Raw genomic sequence first — 20979 nt, forward strand, 5'->3', positions numbered from 1 at the left:
AGTACAAGCTGCTTTAAAAATGTTCAACAATATTAGAGGCATTATATTCACTTAGAACCTTTTTAGCAATTTGTCCTCAGAGACTGGAAAGTCTAACTTCCTTACTTTACAAAAGAGGAAACTGAGTTTCAAAGAGGGGAGATGTTTTTTTTCCCCACTCTGTGCTACTGGCCTACTTGAGATACTTGTTATATATCATTTTAAGTAGTCATTAAAGTATTTTCTCCAAAGAATGCTATTTCATCATTTGGCTAGTTCCAATAAGTAAATGATAGGTAAAGTAATATAATTATATTTCTATAAAAAGAGATATCCTATGGTTACGTGGCTGGCCATTACTTTATTTGGAATAAATAGGTCCCACTATTCTGTGTTGTTATATTAGTGTTAATAATTGTTATATTAGTGTTACATCTGTCCAAATAAAAGAAAACTAGCCAGGTAGGACTGTGGAAAAAAGACACCTCTGATACCTTAAACAATTAAAAAATACTTACCTTTCATCTCAGATTCTTAGTGCCATTTACTATATCTTTGGATGATGGCTCCACAGTGTTTTAAGATAGGAATGAGGGTGTTGCTTTAACAGATGGAATGCACCCCATGCAAAACTGGGATTCAGGTAAAGAGCCAACGGCCATATCAGTTGGGAAAGTAACATAAGTGGGAACTTTGCAAGAGAATGCAGGTCTCTTTCCAACTGGAAAATTCTACAGTTTTGCCACAGTTCTTATTTTCCTCTCCTAAACTGCCTATTAGTGCTTGAAATAATAGGTGAAAATAAGGAAGAAGGAATAGGAATCGGGGAGTTGATAAACTTCCTGTCACTGAATTCAAAGAAATAGCTCAGAACACTAAAATAACAGTAATAGTAATAATGTACCCCATTTTGATAGCTTTGGAGGTTTACAAAACACTTTTCTCACAGTATAACAGTAACACTGTGATATTGTTAGTATAAAAATTACCATTCCCATTTTACAGATCTGGTAATTGAGACTTAGAAAAGAAACAGAAAGTCTTTAGTTACATGGCTGTTAAACAGAAAGAATACTTGATTTTTATTTTTTTAGTTCTCAATAGCATTTTATTTTTCCAATTACATGTAATTGGAACATTCTTTTTTGTAAGATTTTAAATTTCAAATTTTTTCTCCTTCCCTCCCTTCTCTTTCCCCTCTCCAAGACAGCAAGCAATCTGATATAGGTTATACACGTACAATCATTTTAACCACATGAGTCAGGTTGTAAAAGAAAAATCAAAACAAAAGTGAAAATAGTATGCTTCAATCCACATTCAGTCTCCATAGTTCTCTCTCTGTTTCCGGGTAGCATTTTCCATCTCAAGTCCACTGGAATTGTCTTGGATTGGAGTGCTGAGAAGAGCTAAATCTATCATAGTTGATTATCACAAAATCTTGGTGTTGCTAGACATTAGATTTTTTAATCAGATAACCTAGACTCAAATCAGAATTTCGTTATCTGTTACCTGTGCGGCCTTGATTAAGACACTTCTTCCCTCTGAGGTCCATGATCTTTAGTGCATCTTCCCAGTCTAAATCCTATGACCTAAGGTTTGATGACACAGATCTCCACTTCTTAAATACTATTTCACACTGTTTCAAGATATTAAATGTAGCACTGTACACTCAGCTTGCTAATTTCCTACAATTTTGACATAGTCTACTTCTCTCCATACCCTATCACCTAAGACAGCATTGTGCTTTACTAGAACTCTGCCTTATGGATGGCTTCTGTTGAGCAAAAGCTAATTCCTCTGAGAACTTTTAGCAGTAGGGAACTGCCATAAGAACCCAGTCCAAAGTCCAGATTTTGTAGCTAAGAGGAACTAATCACTGAATATCATGAATGAACATCATTGATGAACTGATTACTCCTTAAATGTTAATTATTTCAGGTGTTCAAAGCCTAGATTCAATAAATGTCAAGCAAAGCACAATAGTTTTTTAAAATAATATTTCATTTTCCCTCAATTATATGTAAAACAATTTTAACATTCTTTAAGAAAAAAAAGTTCTGGGTTCCATACCCTTCCTCCCTACCCTTTCCATGCTACAGGAAGAAATCTGATCGATATAATCATGTAAAATATTCCCATATTAGTTATTTTGTATAAGGAAAATGGAAGAGACAGACAGAAAGAGAGACAGAGTTGATCATCACACAATATTGCTGTTACAATGGTCTCCTAATTCTGTTCACTTCATTTTGTGTAGTTCATATCTTTCCAAGTTTTTCTAAAATCATCCTACTTATCATTTATATCATTTCTTATAATTATATTCTATTATAGTCATACACCACAACTTACTCAGCCATTCTCCAGTAGATGGGCATTTCCTCAATTTCAATTCTTAGTCACCACAAAAAGAGCTGCTATAAATATTTTTGTAGAAATAGGTTCTTTCCCTTTTTGTTTTATGTCTCTTTGTACTACAGACCTACCAGTGGTATTGCTGGATCAAAGGGTATGCACAGTTTTATAGACCTTTGGGCACAGTTCCTAATTGCTTTACAAAATTGCCAGAATGGTTGGATCAATTCACAGTTCCACCAACAGTACATTAATGTCCCAGTTTTCTCACATCCCCTCCAACATTTATCATTTTCCTTTTTTTTTTTTTTTTTTTTTTTTTTTTTTTTTTTTTTTTTTTTTTTTTTTGTTATATTAGCCAATCCAATAGGTGTGAGGGGGGACCTCAGAGTTGTTTTAATTTGCATTTTTCCAATCAATAGTGATTTAGAATATCTTTTCATAAGACTATAGATAGCTTTGATTTCTTCTAAAAACAGCCTCTTTATATATTTTGATCATTTATCAATTGGAGATTGACCTGTATTTCTATAAATTTGACTCAGTACTCTGTATATTTGAAAATTGATATCTTTATCAGAAATACTTGCTGTAAATCCCCCCCAATTTTCTGCTTTCCTTCTAATTTTGGATTCATTGGTTTTGTTTGTATAAAATCTTTTAAATTCAATACAATCAAAACTATCCCTTTTACATTTTTTAATGTTCCCTATATCTTGCTTAGTCTTAAATTTTTCCCTTATTTGTATGTTTGCCAGGTAAACTATTCCATTCTCTCCTAATTTGCTTATGGTGTCATCTATTATACATAAATGATGTATCTATTCTGATCTTATCTTAGTATAAAATGTGAGATGCTGGTCTATACTTCATTCTAGTCATACTGTATCCCCAGCAGTTTTTGTAAAATAATGAGTTTTTAATCCCCAAACATTGGATCTTTGGCTTTATTAAACACTATTATTATGATCATTTACTAAAATACCTAAGCTATTTCACTAGTTGACTCTATTTCTTAAGCAATACCAGATTGCTTTGATAATTACTGCTTGAAATTACAGTTTGAAATCTGGTACTTCTAGGCTACCTTCCTTCACATTTTTGTCACGGATTCCCTGGAGGTTCTTGAAGTTTTGTTCTTTCAGATGAATTTTTAAATGTTATTTTAAAAATGAAAATATTTGAATTAAAAATTTTAAATGAAATAAATTTAATAGAGGATATTTCCATAGGCATAATTTGGCCTAGAATCATTCAGCACAGATACTCCCAGGACTTTTCTCTTGGCTACAGGAAGTTTCTTTGGAGAGGCCTGAGTTGGCTAATGTTCAGAGGTTCTTAGTCCTGCACAATGGAAAATCATCTAATCCCCGAACCACAGTATTCAGAGAGACCTTATAGAGAAAATCATTCAAGGTCAATCTCATTTTACAAATGAGAAAACTAAGGCCTACAGGACTACTGTGACCAGTTCAATGACATACAGTTAAAGGAACAATTTTGCTCTATCGTTCTCTTCTTACTGCAGTAAATTCACTAGAGAAAGGGTTCTTATAATCTTCTTGTGAATCTTGGACCCCTGTCTTTTGGCAGTCTGTTGAATCCTATGGATGCTTCAGAATAATTTTTTAAATGCATGAAAATAAGTTACACCAAATTACAAAGGAAACTAAATATATTGAAAGAATTCTTAAAATATTTTTTAATTTAAAAAAAGTTTATGGATCTCAGGTTAAAAATACTGTCCCTAGAACCACACATTCCTACCTGGATAAAGCTCTTCCACACTTGGCCACACAAAGTTGTATTTAACAAGACATACTTTCAGCACCATACAGCTCATGAATTGCTGTTTTGCAGTGAGGTCCTTTGATCATTAACAACACAAAGAAACCATAGTGAAGTTTTCAAAGTCTATGCTTCCAGTTTTAAAAAGGCAAAGAGACTCCTTCCAGAATATGGCTATAATCAGAATGTAACTGGCTCCACTAAAGAGAGAGGGAGCCCAGAAGAGATTTTGGCTTTGCAAAATTTTTAGAAATGCACGGGAAAGGGTACAGTGGAGAATAAGGGGGAAATATGGGAAATTCTCCAGAATGTATTAAAATATACATCTAAACACAGCAGATCAGTTTCCATCTTGTGGTATGAAGTAATTAGAAAAAAAACAACTCAAAGTAGTTAAAAACTCCCATGAGACAACAGGCCCTCCATTTTGGATTTCTTCTCTCAGTTCCCAAGATTACTTGATTAATTTTTACTTCTTGGATTTTGCCTCTCAAGATCTCACTCAATTTTTTCCTGATGGTAGGAATTGCCTTTTGCTCTTCCGTATTCCTGTCTTTTAAGAAATTCAGTACCTGCATTCATTACATGCATCTATTTTTCTGTCTGATATCTAATCTTTCTTCCTTGACATCAAACCCTTGACCAAGCATCCATATGGCAAGAACTATCCCTGCCTCTAAACCCACCCCCTGGCACACCATACCTACCCTTTAGACCATCAGTTCAAGAACTTGAGCTCACCTCTGACCTACCTATAAACTTCTTGCATCACTATTGGGTTCCTATGTCTGACTGATTTCTCCTTTAAATCAAAGATAGTCTGGACATAAATCACATCAGGAAAAATTGAAGTCAAATACATAGAACTGCTATTAATTTGCTCAGAAAGTCACTTTCCCACTCATTTCTCTGTAAATTAAGAGTACTTGGATGAAATAACCTCTAGTCTCCCTCACATCTTGAGAATCTATGACCAGTGTTAAATTTTCTGGACGTGCAGGTGACTAAAATATAAAATTAGCTTACACTGAGAAAAGTTAGCACGAGCAAGGGACATTCATTTCATCTATTGGGATAGTTAAAGGTAGCAGAATAATGAATAAGAGAACCTTTTAAAGGCTTTAGACCTGAAATAGCTTTTAAAGACTCACCCTTTTTACCCCTCCCCCATAAAAAGGCCTTTTTATATTTATTTTGTATATGCATATCTTCTGATATCTCTTCTGTCTCCCCCAGTAGAATGTAAGCTTCTTAAGGGTAGTCTGACTTCTCTAATGCCAGCCAGATAGTAAGTCCCAAAGCCAGAATCTAGATCTATTTTTTTCCTACTCCATTCCAATATCATTAATAGGATGTCACAGCGCAAGGTCTGTGAATCTATTAGGAGGGAAGGAGGAGGAGGCAGGGGGATGGAAGAGAACCAGGTCCTGGAGTGTAACCTCTATACTTGTAAACTGGCAAGAGATGGAAAGGGAGGTGCCAGCTTGGAGCTGGAAGAGTTATAGTGCACATGTTGCACATGTTTCACTCAACCCTTGGCTCTTGTTATCCAAAATGTACCCTTTCCAAAGGAACCAGGTTAATGTTGTTTCAGAACCACTACTAACGAGTCTTCACAGATCAGGCAAAGCAATCAGAGAAGGGGCATTGCTAGCCAAGGAAGGGTTCTCAACCATTCCCTCCCAGGACTAACCCTGCCCTCACTTTCCTGCCTCCCCAGACCATCTCTCAAAGCATTCTCATTCTCCTCAATGTGTGACTGGGCAGATCTTGCAGAAGGGAACAAAAAAGAGGCCTCCCTGCTATAGACAACACAAGAGAACTGATGTGAAAGGCAAGAATTAAGGCTCAGAGCATCCAGTGAGGTAGAGATGTTCCCCCATAATTCAGTTCTTATCTCCTTACTTATGGACCCTAAACTGCTGCATGAGCAAAGTGACAATGTTTGTGAAATACTTCTCAAATAAGGTCAGTGTTCTGTGCCTGGTTGAGGACTCTAATAAAATTCAGAGCTCAAACTGTTTGCCAGTTAGCCACTGAGGCACATTTGAAAGCTTTCTCTAATACAATTGTTTTCAGATTAATATCTTCCCCTTGAGTTTTTTCTTTAATTCCACTTGTACTTCTTTTATTATGTGCAAGTTTTTCTCTATATTTGTACCATTAAAAGGGGATGAGTGAAACTCACTTTTCATTAATTATTCCTAGGGGCTTAGGGCACTTTTCTTCATTGTTCCAATGTTTCCCAAGAGTATTATAAATCTCATTTCTGAATTGAGCATGGTGGCCCTTCTCTTCTCAGTCACTTCAGTTAGAGAAGGAAAAACAGATTGTTACTTTTGTTTTAGCTGGATAATGTTACACAAGGTTGAGGACTGTTCACTTTTGATGGAAACTTGATTTGCCCCTTGCACCCAAACCAAATACCATCATCTCCTTCAGGAAGCAACAACTACCAGGGTCCAATTATTGAGATACTAGGTAAGAAAATCATGGGCATGTAGACTAATCCAATGTAGATTATGGATTAAGAATTTAAGAACTGGATATAGTCTATATGTCCAAAAGGCAGCCTGCATTCTGAAATGCATGAAGCCCAAAAGATATTAGTACAAAGAGGGTTCTTACTAGAGCCCTGAATTTTTTTATCCTAATCTCTATAGAATTTGCAAGATTTATTAGCAAATGTAGAAAGTAACCCCAAATAAAAGGAACTACTGAGTCCTTCTATAGAGAATATTAAGCCAAAGGTCTGGAAATGGGGAGTGATCTAAAGCTGAGGCACATACAAGTATTACAAAGACCAAAGCAAGACTAAGATGACCAATAGTAATAGGACATGGACAAGTTAGTTTTGTCAACCTTGCCAGAATGAATGGAAGAAAACAATCATTTATTAAGTACCAACTCTGTGCCAGACATTATATTAAGTGCTTATAAAAATCATCTTACTGGATTGCTTCAACAGTCTTGAGGCAGATATTATTATTATCCCCATTTTATGGATGATGAAACTAAACAAGATAAAGGGCAAAGGAGTTTCTCAGGATCATATAACTAGTATAAATCAGTCTAGTGTTCTTTCTACTATGTCATTTAGCTGCCTCAATGTGAGGCATTAGTATTTGTAGAAGACAGTTAAATGTAGTGTAACACCAATTAAACTGGTATAAGAGGAGCCCAAATAAAATCTGAAGGACTTCAAATGATGGCAGTGTTCCATATGAATATAGAACTGGTAGTTCTGATGGACCAGGCCATCCTCAGCAACGAGATCAACCAAATCATTTCTAATGGAGCAGTAATGAACTGAACTAGCTATGCCCAGAAAAAGAACTCTGGGAGATGACTAAAAACCATTACATTGAATTCCCAATCCCTATATTTATGCCCACCTGCATTTTTGATTTCCTTCACAAGCTAATTGTACAATATTTCAGAGTCTGATTCTTTTTGTACAGCAAAATAACGTTTTGGTCATGTATACTTATTGTGTATCTAATTTATATTTTAATATATTTAACATCTACTGGTCATCCTGCCATCTAGGGGAGGGGGTGGGGGAGTAAGAGGTGAAAAATTGGAACAAGAGGTTTGGGAATTGTTAATGCTGTAAAGTTACCCATGTATATATCCTGTAAATAAATAGGCTATTAAATAAAAAAAATGAATATAGAACTGGTGATGAGGAGAGCAAAGCAGGACAGACTGACATCTCTGAAATTTCTGTAATTCACTCCCATACCTATCAGTCTTTGTATAAAAACAAAATCCCACTATCTTACTTTGCATGAATGAAGTTTTTAGGCAATGACATCTTCAAGGACTAATTATACTACTTGATTTGCCTTAGATCAGAAGTGGGGAAATGTCTGGCCCATGGACCAAATGAGCCCCATGAAATAATTTGCTAAGGGGTAAGGATAGAAGATGATGAGCTAAAAGCTAGGTACAACAACCTCTCACTGCTTGACTTATATAAGTTGATAATTTTGTATTGCCTGTGAATTATGTTATCAAAATCCAAAAGGCCTTGGGAGAAAAAAAAAAAAAACAGTTCTCCATCTGCCTTAGATAAATCCCAGCAATCAAAGATATCATGTGTAAAGTGTCACATGCTTACAAAATGTTTTTGATAATAATGTTCACAAACAGTGGATATATCTAGGCCAATATCATGTTTGGGGGACTTTCTAAGAGTACTGTTACTTTGGAGCTGTCAGTCAGGGTTAAGAAGAATCTATCTGGAATTCAAGCCTTAAGCCATTGTAAATCTGGAGATTAAGGAACTTCTAGATCTCTATGGTCCCTTCCTGATATCATCCTACAATCTTTTGATCTCATATCCAAAGAGATCACTGCACTATAGCTTCTACAAGTAGCTAAAGAAAGGTAACAACAGAAGACACCAAGACTGAGACTCACTACAAAACTAAGAATGAAGAAAGGATAAGGCACAAAAACTGGCTGGTCACAAAGGAAGCAGTAAGGTTAAGCCACAAGTCTGAAACCAGGAATTTAGAGGATACATGGCAAACAGACAGGAATCAGGAGGTAGCAAATCCTGAAGACCAATCAAAATGAGTAAATAGAAGTCCAGAAAGACAGTTAGCTAGGAAAAACATCAAAGCCAAAGAGATAAAAATGGAGGTAAGAAGTGAAAGAAGGAAGACATAGAAATGCAGTCTGGTCTGAAGACAGGATGCCCTAAGTCACACTCTGCTCCAGGCAAGAAATTTAATGTTAAAGCACAAAGCAAATTCAGGGTGCAGAATTCTTGTCTGTCAAAAACTGAAGGCCTGAAAGCCTACAGATAAGCATTTGGTAAGAAAAAGAGAGATGGCAAAGAGAAGGGGAAAATCTGGTCACAAAACCAAATAGTCCTTTTGAGAACCATAAAATATTCAATTAAAATTTAAGTCAGTCAGTTACTGTACAAAATGGAATGAATACAAAGAAAGGCAAAACCAGGGATGTAATATGCAAAAAAACTATATGTAAAAAAAAAAAGCCAGCTTGACCTGAGTTCAAATTCAGTATAAGACACTTCCTAGCTGTGTAACCCTGGGCTCAGCTTCTGTCTGCCTCAGTATCCTCATCTGTAAAATGGGATTTACCTTCCAGGTTGTTTTGAGGATCAAATGAAGTAATAATCGTAAAGCATTTAACATAGTGCCTGGAACATAGTAAGCACTGTATAAATGCTAGCTATTACCATAATTTTTATTAGTATTATTATGATATACATCTGATAAATTAGATATAATTTCAAAGGAAAGGCACTAATGTTCAAGGGAATCAGGAAAGGGTAAGATTTTTAGCTAAGTCTTGAGGAAAGTTAGAGAAGCTAGAAGGTAGAGGTAAGGAAGTAAAGAATCCCAAGTATGAGGGACAGCCAATGAAAAATGTCTGAAGTTTGGAAATAGGATGTTATGGAATAAGGAGGAAATTAGTAATTTTCAAGCAAAGTCTCATCATTGCAAGACACTCATTTTTCAAGACTTTGGCACAGGAATGGAGTCACAAAGAAAATTTAAAAACTTAAGAAGTTTCAAGAAACTGAATATTGAATATTCAAATATTCAAGCTGAAAGGGGTGTTAGAGAATAGTACAAAGCTCTCATTTTAAAGATCAAGAACTTGAAGTCCAGAAAAGTAAAGTTATTTTCAGATGGAAGCCCAGTAGACCAGAGCAAAGCAAATGGGTCAAAGCCAAGCAGATAAGCAAAAGGTCTTTAAGTGGTCAGGACAAAAGAAAATATGACAAGAGTTATGAATGAATAGCTGGCATTTAATAGAAGAGCTGATTCAACAAGCTCAATCTCTAAACTTCTACTCTAGAATTAATCAATGGGTGTTCCTCCACTGGGAAGTTCCCAACATTTCTAGAATCAATGGTTTAAAAGGACTAGCCTCTAAGCAAAATTACAAAGAAACCCCTCCCCCTTACAACATACTTTTTAAAAAAGTGTAGAACTCAACAATTCTGTTAAATTTTGATTCCATGAGATTATAAGTAGAAAAAGAATGTTTTTACTACACTTTAACATGAAAAACAAATACATGTTTGATGAGAGTACAGAGGTCCACAAGAGATGGAGAAAGCACAAAGCAGCAGCCCTATATGTTCCATGCCAGTGTTGCCCAAGGAAAACATTCCATGTGCTGTTTGTCTTACAAAAGATACCCGAGATGCTGGAGAAAACCATTGGCTTGATGAGGCAGAGACCCAACTAAGTTCTGATAGCAGTGGAAGTAGATTCCATATGCAGAAAAATTTTCCAGAGGAAAAGTAAAGGAAAAAAAAAATAGCCTAGCAACATGGAATGTAGCATCCTAATAGGGAAGGAATGAGGATAAGGATTCTGACACAATTCAACAGAGAAATTATATTCTAACAGAAACTCACTATGAGTCTAAACTACAGAGTCTGTTCAGTACCTCAGAAAAGAGGTTTTAGGCAACAGAACCCAAGTAAGAAAAGCTTAAAATGTTTCAGGCCAGTAAGACCTCAGCAGAATCATCCACTCCAACATATGATAATATATTTATGCAATGCAAACCTCAGACCACATAAAAACTCTGCAGTAAGCAGAGGACTAACATTCCAAATTGCTTCTCAATTTGGACATACTGTGGAATTGGGGTCTACAATACTCTCTATGGGATACCAGACCCTATTAGGAAAGCTGGAAATAGATGAATGAAAGGACCACAAAAGCAGCAGAATCCAAAACCCAAAATATAATCACACTCAGCATTCATCACGTTCAGATCCCTCACCACTCCTCCAAAGTAATTTATTCCCAGGGAGCCACTATGCCCAGGAATGTAATACTCACACTCCTGCAGGTAGAGAAGAAATGTTAAGTGTTTAGGAGGTTGGGCAGCAATAGTTTCAGCAACAAATGAGAACTAAAGAGCTCAATCTCTTGTAAAAAAAAAAAATACTAAAACTTAATTCATATGATTTGGAACTGGCCTGACCAAAGTCAATTAAACCCTAGCTTCTTAAACTGTGGGTTGCAACCCCATATGGGGTCTCATAACTGAATGTGGGGTCATGAAATTATGATTTAAAAATCATCAGTAAATGTTTGATTTTTATACCTATTTTAATATAGCTTACACTTGGAGTCATGTAAAAATTTCTCCAGCAAAATAGGGTCATAGATGGAAAAAATTTCAGAAGCCCTGCTCTAGATAAATCCCCTCATATTACAGAAATGGAAACTAAGGCCCAGAGAGATGAAGGTCATATAATTCAATTGTAATAGGATCCCTACAGTTTGGCTAGAGGTCACCTACTTTGATTGGTTACCTGCATCTTGGAGCTAGTCAGTCTCTTTCTGTAATCTTTCTGGCTGTGCTCTTCTTAGGCAACAGCTATCTTATCTGTTGCACCCAGAGTGGACACCATGAACTCTGAATTGGTAACAAACAGTTCCTCGGTTTATGTCTTTTTTATCCCAGTTCTTGAGAAGTGGCCCAGGAGCTATTTGTTTCTTTTCCATATTGTTCCTCCTCTTTAATTCCTGGTGCCAAAGATTGTGATCCTTTGGCTACCTTGGAGCCAGGACTGCAAGCAGGGTGGTACAACCAGCCAGTCATCCTGGCATGGGAATGGAGCCAGGGTGCCTGAGACTCAATTGAAGGAGGGCTTCGGGCTTGGAACTTGGATTGTGCTCTGTGGGAACCGAGTTAAAACTATGAACCAAATCCCCTTCTCTTCCCTAGGGATTGAGGAGTGGGGATCATTCCTCCCCAGTGTTGGGAGGAATAACTTTGTATGTTTGTGATTATATACTTTGAAGTAAATTTCCTTTATAAATGCTGCACAAAGCTGCCTTTGTTTTCAAGTTTTGTCTCCCCATTAGATTGTGAGCTCCATGAAGGAAAGAGATACAGTACAGTGTCTGGCACATTATAGCTACTGAATAAACACATACTTGACTGACTGAAATAGTAAGTATAGGGCAATGAGAATAAGAAGACAGAGCTTAAAAAGAAGAAAAAAGACAACACTTAGTAATATTTAATAAATGCCTGTTGATGGACTGATAAAAACCAGCCCTGCCCTCTAGGAGCCTAAAAACATTGATAGAATTCACCTCAGATCTTCTGCCTACAGCTCCTCTTCTCACTAACTCCTTCCTCCTAACTGAGATAGTCCCATTTAAATTTAAGGGTAGGGTATAATGGGTAATGGATTGCCTTAGGAAATAGACCAGTGTGCCACAGCAGACTAGCCCTCTCTTACTAGCTCACTTAGAGACTACAGTGTCCTAGAAAATTCCCTTCTCCTGAAGGAGGAGGATTAACCCTCAGGAGACAATGCATGCCTTCCCAAATCTGAAAGGGTTAAAACCATCTTACATAATGAGGGTGGAGTACACTAGTAAATACAGCTGTTTCAAGTAAAAAGCAATAACAGAAGCAGACAGGGGAAGTCAGTAAAAGGAGGTATTTAAAGAAAGATAGAAGGAATGAATTCTTTTTTTTTTTTTTTTAAACAAGGCCAAAAATTCCCCCATGAAAATCCACATTGAAAATAAATAAATACATAAATGAAATAAAGAATTTATTTAAATGAACCACAGGCAGCATGCCCCTGGAAAAGATATAAACCACGTTAACATAATCTTCACTTTAAATAGAGATGGAGCCAATCAGTGCAAGTTTACTGGGAGTAGTGGGTAGTGGGGGGAAGGAGACATAACATAGTCCAGTCAGGCAAGACTGTCTAAACTGGACAGGGAGAAGAGTGAAGCAAAGAGCATGGAATGTCACCTCAGCCTGAGATCATCTAAGCCAGTCCCCTCATTTTGCAGATGAGGAAAGTGAAGTCCAAAGAAGCAAAACTAAAGTCAAAAGTCACATTGTTAGGTAGAAGAGAGAATGAAACTCAGTTCTCTTCTATCATTCTGTCCCCTGCACCATATTACAGCCTCCTCAAGCACAAGCCATAAACCAAACTCTAGGGAAAACCACGGTTCCCTTCTGCTCCTCGTCTATTGAAAAATTTTATCATTTCAACTAATTTCTTTAATCTTCAGTGGCTGCAAATGCTGGGATGCTAGCACCCACTGTCCAGCTGCTCATGGAGCAGTGTGGTCGACCTTGGAACCACTGTGGTCAAGTAAGGGAAAGTCTATGACACACTGTTGGTTTTTATTGGACACAACCGCCGGGGAAGCTTGACGTCATCTGGAGTGATGGAGAAAATTAAGTTACCACATTCTCACGTTTCAGCCTTTTGCCATTTTCCCTTACAAACAGGAAATGTTTATTTAAATACAGCAGTCTCCAGCATGTGCTAGAGCCAAGCTAAAACCCAAAGATGTCCATTCCTGCCCTCACTCCTGCCCTTTGTTGTGGGGGCCACCACCTCTTTGCTGGTGAAAAACGGACCCCTCCTGTCTCTTCGCAGGAATGGGAGGACAGAACCTCTTAGGGTTGATTTTCATCTGTCTTTTTTTTTTTCTTCTTCTTCTTCTTCTTCTTCTTCTTCTTTTTTTTTTTTTTTCCAGGCTGAGATTGTGGTTGGAGAAGAATCACATCTGTGGACTTCTTTTGTACTTTAAAGGGTAAATGCAACATCTGTTTACTCTGGGCTACATGGTAAATGTTTTCATTTCAGCCACCATTCACTTCCTCCCTTCTCAGTCCCTATCTTTGCTGCACAGATAATAAATTACACCAAAATCTCCACTGTGTTTATTTAGCTTTCTTGTGGGTGTCACCTCCTTAGTTGGAGAAAAAATGTAAGTAGTTTATAAGAGACAGTAAGGGGTTCTTTTCTCCTATGAAGTGCTGACATAATGATAAAGAAGCTGGAACATAGACCCCAGCTTGGATACTCATTTAATTATTGGCAATTTAACAGAGTTCCTTGAATCCCTTTAAAGAAGATTTCAAATGATTCTCTGAGTAATCCCCATTTCTAGTTTCATCACAATTATATTTTGAATAAAAGTGCATTTCAATTTAAACATCCATAAGCAGCACTTTTTAATGTAACAAAGAACTGAAAACTGACAGAGTGTCCATTACCTGGAGGGTGATAGAATACATTTTGGTATGTGGACATAGTGGAATTTTATCCCAATCTTAAAGAGTTTGAAAAAAAATATTCAGAAAAAACTGGGATAATTTGTATAAACTGAGGCAGAGCAAATGACTACTACCAGAAAGTTAATTTAATACAACAATATTTTTTTAAAAACTTTTGAAAAAAAAAAAAGAACTCTAATTGATGCAATGGCCAATTACAACTCCAGAAAGCCAAAAATGAACCAACTTTCTTAATAGAGAATTAAGAGACTGGCGGTACAAAATAAGATAGATATTTTTTAGACTTTACCAACATGAATTTTATTTTATTTTTTGCTTGACTATGCGTTTTGGTTACAGGGTTTTACATTTCTCAAGGAGGATTGCAGAGGAAGAAATACTGATACAAAAAAAAAAGTGCCAATATTTATACAACATCTTACAAATGTCTCATTTTATTTTCAAAACATTCCTTTGAGGTAGGTACCATTATTATTCCCATTTTACAGATGAAAATATTAAGGCCAAGAAGTTAAGCCCAAGGACATATAGTTAGCTAGCTTCTAAGGCCAATTTTAGCTCAGGTCTTTTATCCACTGCCCCACCTAGTTTCCTGAATTATTGTCACTGAAATATTTAAATGCACAGACTCAAGAAAAGAAAGTTGAAAGGGAAACAGACAAGTCAGCCATCTTTGGACCTAACATGCTAACTATAGCCGTACATGACAGAGATTTACAATTCCATATACAGATCCAGTTTTTCTGTCTTTTGTATATGACACACAATTGATGGTATTTGTCAACTTCAAAAGATAAAAAAAATATTTAAAAAGTGCCTTTTGCAGAGGAGACAGTTGATTCCTGCGAGGGGCAGGACTTAAGGGAGAAGGAGGGAGGAGACAAATTGGATAGTTTCTTCTTCCTTATGAAAAGGTATTTTTCATCCTTTCAAGTTCAGGGAAAAAAAATTGGTTGCAAGGCATCTGATTTCAAAGCTAACATAACTGTTGCCCATGAAAGAAGAACCATGGGAAGTTTAAAAGTCTCTTAGAAAGAAATGTAAAATTTCTATTCTCATGCCAACACTTTGTATTCTTTAAGTTAAGTTGTTAGCTTTCTTTCTTATATACAATTGAAAACAAACAAACAAAAATTCTTCCTCGAAGAAATCCTGATTATGGCCAGACATAGCCTGGAAATGCCCAAGGAGAGCTTATACAATAGAAATTTCACAACAGAGCTTTCTTTGAGTCTCAGATCAGGTAAGAAACCTTCCCACCCCAATAGGCCAGTTTTCACTGTTTTTCCTCAAATTGTTGGGTTTTGTGGGGTTTTTTTTAGTGTGTATGTGTGTGTGTGTGTGTGTGTATGTATGTTTTGTATTCTCCCATAAATTCCTACAGTGCCATGCCAAGTTTAGCTTGTACATCCACATTGTCAATCTAATATAGTGCTTTGTATATAATAGGGGATTAATAAATGTTTATGTAATTTCATTGAGAAGATGAAAGAGGGGAAGAAATGGAAATTCCTATGGCATAGGGAAATAGTGATAGACTGGCTACCTCTACATTCAATTATGGTCCTGACTGAGCCAGCTGATACAAACCTCTATACCTTAGTCAGAGAGGCAATAATGTCCAGAAACAAAAGGAAGCAACATGTGAGATGCGTAACTACCATTACTGATAGCTCATACAGTGTCCACAGACTCCGAGATACTCCAAGCATCTAACATCCTTCATCTCTGATAGGAGACAAATTTCTTCTGTGGAGGAAAGTCTTTGACATATTTATCATCTCCATTTTACTGACGAAGAAATAGATTCAAAAAAGGTGGCCAGGGGCAGCTAAGTGGCACAGTAAATAGAGGACCAGCCCTGAAATCAGGAGGACCTGAATTCGAATCTGAACTCTTCCTGGCAGTGTGACCCTGGGCAAGCCACTTAACCCCAATTGCCTCAGGAAAAAAAAAGTGGCCAAACACCATGTAAGTATGGAGCGTTAATCAGAGGATTTCCCTGCTCAACCTAGTAAACTAATAGGGCATATATAATCTTGGTCTGGACAAGGGCATAAGTATTTCTGTAGCACTTATGTGCCCAGCATCATACTAAGCACTTTGCAAATATTACCTCATCTAATCTTCAAAACATCCTTGTGAAGTAAGTCCTCATTTTACAGCTAAGGAAACTGAGACAAACAGAGATTAAGTGATATGCCCAGAATCATATGGCCAATATGTTTCTGAGGTAGAATTTGAACTCTAGTCTCCTGGAGTCTAGTGTCCTATCGCACCACCCAGCTGCATCAGACAACTGTGGGACTTTGTACTCTCATCACATCACACATGATGGTACTTGCACATAGTAAGTATCTGACAAATGCTTGTTCATTGATTGTTTTAGGAGTAACTTTCTTTTGTGTTCATCTATAACAGAAAGTTTTCAACTAAAACTCTCTTTCCCCCTTTTCTAGAGCAGAGTTAAAAGAAGACCTCAGTCTTTGGGTAAAGGAGGGACCTTCCTACCCAGAAGTAATTAAGGACTGCTTTTGGGAAAGAATACATGAGAACAGCTTTTACCTAAGAGTCCTAGTGGTGTTCAGGGATCCCAAGTTCTTGGTCCCAAACTTGGAAAGGCAGAGACAGGCATGACCAACTTAGTTCAAGAAAAGGCAGCCATGGAGAGAGAAACCATGTGGTATGTGTATTGGAAGTTCCTGAACCCCATCTTCTGGAAGAGATCCAACAGTTTTTTAACCCTTAGCTTGCTGGATGTGTATGTGGAAAGGGTAGGCAGTGAGGAAATAAAAATTTCCGGGCCACAAGATCCAAGAATACAGATCTGTTTTCCTAGGCAGAGTCAAACTTTTGGAAAGAAGAGAATTCAGCACAAATATCAGATCTATAAGATTAGCAGAGGATAATAAAGTATAATAGTGAGGTGGGGAAAACTTAACCTTTTCCTATTACTACAAATGTGAGTTATTAGACTTTAAATTCAGTGTTCTTTTTACTAAATCATGGCAGAAAGAGAGGGAGGAATCTTGCTGCAACATGGTACTCGTAGCTTGGGACAGTTCTGCAAATGCAGCAGGAAAAGGAACCATTCTTGTGATTTCCCAGCTCACTAATACAATCGACTTTGGGAGATGACACTTCATAATTGCAGATTTTTAGTTTATCCAAAGTAAGTGGATTTTTTTTTTTGACATGAGCAGAAAAACAAGTAGAATCAATGCAGTAACCATGAAGTAGTAATCTCCATCTCATCTAGAACTCTGTCCAGAGAGTCTGTTTACAGATCTTTGCCTACACTGACACTTATTACATTAACACAAGATCTTAACTGTGGTCCAGCAAAAAGGGAAGAGGAAACATGATTTATAAAACAAGCCACCCAGCCATATCTAAAAAACAAATATTCATCAGAGAGGCATTTCTGCTTAGTGGAAAAAAGAAACAGGCTGGGGAAGCAAGAAACCTAGGTTCTAGTCCAAGATCTGCCACAAACTAGTCATATGACTTGGAATGGACTAGATAATAGCATCAGACTAAATAATAATAATGATGATAAAGGCAGCTGGGCTCTATAGTGAATAAAGCACTAGTCCTGGAATTATGAAGATCAGAGTTCAAATCCAGCTTCCAACATTTACTAGCTATGTGATCCTGGGTAAGTCACTTAAACTACATCTGCCTTAGTTTACTTAACTATAAAATAGAGATAATAGTACGCATTAATATACTCGCTATCATTATTATCATAGAAAATGACATTTACATAGTATTTCAACATTCACATTATTTCATTTGATCCTCATTAGAATGATTTCCCCAAGCAGATTGTATGCTCCTTGAGGTCAGGGACTCTATTTTGTCTTTTCTTCTTATCCCCAGCTCTTAGCGTGGTGTCTGGCACAGAGTACGTGTTCACTAAATGTTTAATGACATACTGATTGATTCTCACAGCAAACTCTGAAGCAAGCAGGATGATCTAAGGCCTGAGTTTGGTTTCTAATTCAACCACTTAGGAACCTTGTAACCTTTAAGAAGTCATTTAATCTCTTGGGTAGTCACTTTTAACTTTTTAAGCTTTCCTCTTCATTTATAAAAAGCTTCTTTTTCATCTTAATACCAGTACCTAGTACATTGCTTTGCACACAGCAGTCACTTAATACATGGTTCTGGAAATGAACTTCATATTATTCTACGATGCATCCTGCCAGACTTAGCACTTGACCAAGAATATTGAGGCCTACAGAAAAAAACTCTAAAAATTATAGCAAATCATCACTGAGGGCCATTTTGAGTAATGCTCAAGGCAGGAAGACAAGCCAAGATGAGCAAATATGAGCCAAAAGAAGACCCAGAAAGATATTAAAACACTGGCCTGTTCTACTCCCAGCTCTGACATGAACCAACTCTGTGATCTTAGAAAAGTCACTTCTCTGAATCAATCTCCTACCTGAAAAATGGTTTCAATTTTTACACCATTCAGCCTCAGTGTGATCATGAAAAAAACACCTTGTAAATTGTAAAGCTCTGGAAAGGAAGCCGTTAGATTATTATAATTGTTTTATCCTCTTCCTAACTCCGAGCTTTACAGTCAAACACGCTTGGGACCAGACAAACTATCCTGAGATACACATGAGAAGGACTCACAGAGTGGCAGAGAAAAAAGAAAGGTAGCCCCTATCATTCATGAGTGATGCCCTCACTCACTTCTGGGCTCGATTCCCTGGGCTATTTCCCCTTCTTCCTACCGTCTCCTTCCCCTCTTTCTTCTATAATCGTGGACCACAGCAATGCTGTCTCGGAGGTCTCAGAGAGGTCCAAGTTTTGAATTTTATTCCAGGATAAAAATGATAAACCTTTCCAAAACGTTGACATCTGAAAAGTAAATATTTGGTTGCACAATTGGGGTTAAAACGAGGGTCAATCCATCAAACTCTCAGAGTGATTCCCCACTGCCAAAGACAGAAGATAGGAAGCTGAGTGCGGTTTGTAAGATTATACCGCTTGCTCTCATTTAAGGGGCCCGTCAGCATTTCCATTCTGGATCCCACTTTTTTTTTTTTAAGAGGCATCTGTAACCGAGCCATTAAAAAACAAAAGAACCTGGACTCCAACTTGGCATCTCAAAGGCTCTGAGCTGTGGAATGAGGTTTCTAACGAAATCCCTTTTAAATTCATTGTGTTTCTGTGAAGTTGGGCAAGCTTTCTTACCTACGCACACAGTCAACTTAACTCGCCACGATAGCCTCATGAAGGCTAGCCTCTGGGCTCTAACTAAACTCAAAGTCTTTGGTGCTGACTCCTGACACTGACACCCACCCAGCGGGACGTGTGTCTCTCTGGCCCTCAGGGGGCTCTTGCCCCCACTCGAGCTCTGTTCCATTCCGGGTGCGCTCCATTCTTAGCCTATTGGAGCAGCCCCTCCCGGTTCTAGTCCCCACCAGCAGCACTCAGAATGGCAGAGCTCAGCCTGCTGTCCCCACCGGGCAGGGAACTGCCACCCACCTGGCTGCAGACCTGAAAATCAGCCCGACGAGCGTTGGGAAAGAGGAACTGGGAAAGAAGGTTGCCTTCAGTTCTCCCATAGAAAAAGAAAGGAGCCCTCCACCCAGACCTCCTCCCAGCGGGAGCGCGGAGGCTGGTCCCCGCAGGACAGCCCAGGTGGGTGGCCCGGGTCTTGTCAAGGAAAAGAAGAGGAATGGGGTGTCGGTGGTAGCGGCGGTGCGGCGACGGGTTACTTACAGGCGTTCGGCGTTGCGAGGGATCCCTCTGGGCACCGCCCGGAGGCCCAGCCCGTGGCAGTCCACGCTAGCGGCCGAACAGGTACACTTGGTGGGGCAGGCTGAGGCTGGGGTCCAGCTCACGGCGCTTGCCAGGGAAAGCACCAGCGCCAGCGCCCGCCAGAGGCGCGCGGAGCCGGCTTCTCTCCGACTGGGGGCCATGCTGCCCGGGGGCCCAGGCTGGCCGCGCTCGCGTCCGCAGCGCGGCACTCGGGGCCCGGAGGAGACCGTCCCGCCGGCCGGAACGCAGCCGAGCGCAGCCGCTGGAGGGGTGGCTGCAGCGGGAAAGGCTGCGGCGAAGCAGAGCCGGCAGCTGGGCGCAGCGCAACGCGGCGCAGCCGGGGGCGGCCTCAGGCGGGGGAGGGGGAAAGGGAGGGAGAACCGGCGCTTCTGCCTGAGGGGGCGGGGCAGGGGGCCCTCGGAGGCTCCGAGGGGGGGTGCCGGGGAACGGGGACAGTCCTGAACTCAGGCGCACGGGACGCCGGTGGAGAGGGGCGCACGGGGTGGCGGGGGCTCCGTCCACGGGGCTCGGGCTGCCCCGCTCCGCATCGCCCAACCTGCCCAGGTGGGAAGGCGGATAACTAGCCGGGGTCCCGGCGCTGAAGCCGGGGCTGGGGGGGAGGGATTGGCTAGCGCAGGCCGTGCAGCGCGCGGCGGGTGGTGCTGGCGGCGGCGTCTGCAGGAGTAGCGGGGGCACGGGGTGGGCGAGCGAGCTGGACGGTTCGCCTTCTCTCCATTCACTGAGCAGGGCAGACACAGGAGACGTGGGGCCCACCCCTCCCGCCCCCCCAAAAACGCCAGCTCCTCTTCCTATTGGCTGCGCCACTTGTGATGTCAAGTAACTTGGGAACTTTGCAGAAGCTACCGCGAGTAAGGACGCGAGGGAGGGAGCTGGTGGGAAGGGGCGAGGGGGGCTCGAAGTTGGGACGGTGGACGTCCAGGTGTACCGGACCGTCCCTAAAGGCACTGCCGAGCCCTGCTCAAAAAGACACAAGTCACTGCC

At 39.3% G+C, this 20979-nt stretch overlaps 1 protein-coding gene across 3 annotated transcripts in view; it reads right to left on the reverse strand.

The window, feature by feature from the left end:
* Positions 1–20340, reverse strand: part of SLIT3 (slit guidance ligand 3) — a 772326-nt gene extending 751986 nt beyond the window's left edge. For all 3 annotated transcript variants that reach the window (XM_031949421.1, XM_031949420.1, XM_031949422.1), the window contains exon 1: positions 19939–20340. In XM_031949421.1, the coding sequence (XP_031805281.1) occupies positions 19939–20138 (200 nt within the window). In that variant the 5' untranslated portion in view covers positions 20139–20340. The remainder of the gene's footprint in view (positions 1–19938) is intronic.
* Between the last annotated feature and the right edge of the window lie 639 nt (positions 20341–20979).

This window comes from Sarcophilus harrisii, chromosome 2 (assembly GCF_902635505.1).
Source record: "Sarcophilus harrisii chromosome 2, mSarHar1.11, whole genome shotgun sequence".
In the NCBI taxonomy this organism is placed as follows: domain Eukaryota; kingdom Metazoa; phylum Chordata; class Mammalia; order Dasyuromorphia; family Dasyuridae; genus Sarcophilus; species Sarcophilus harrisii.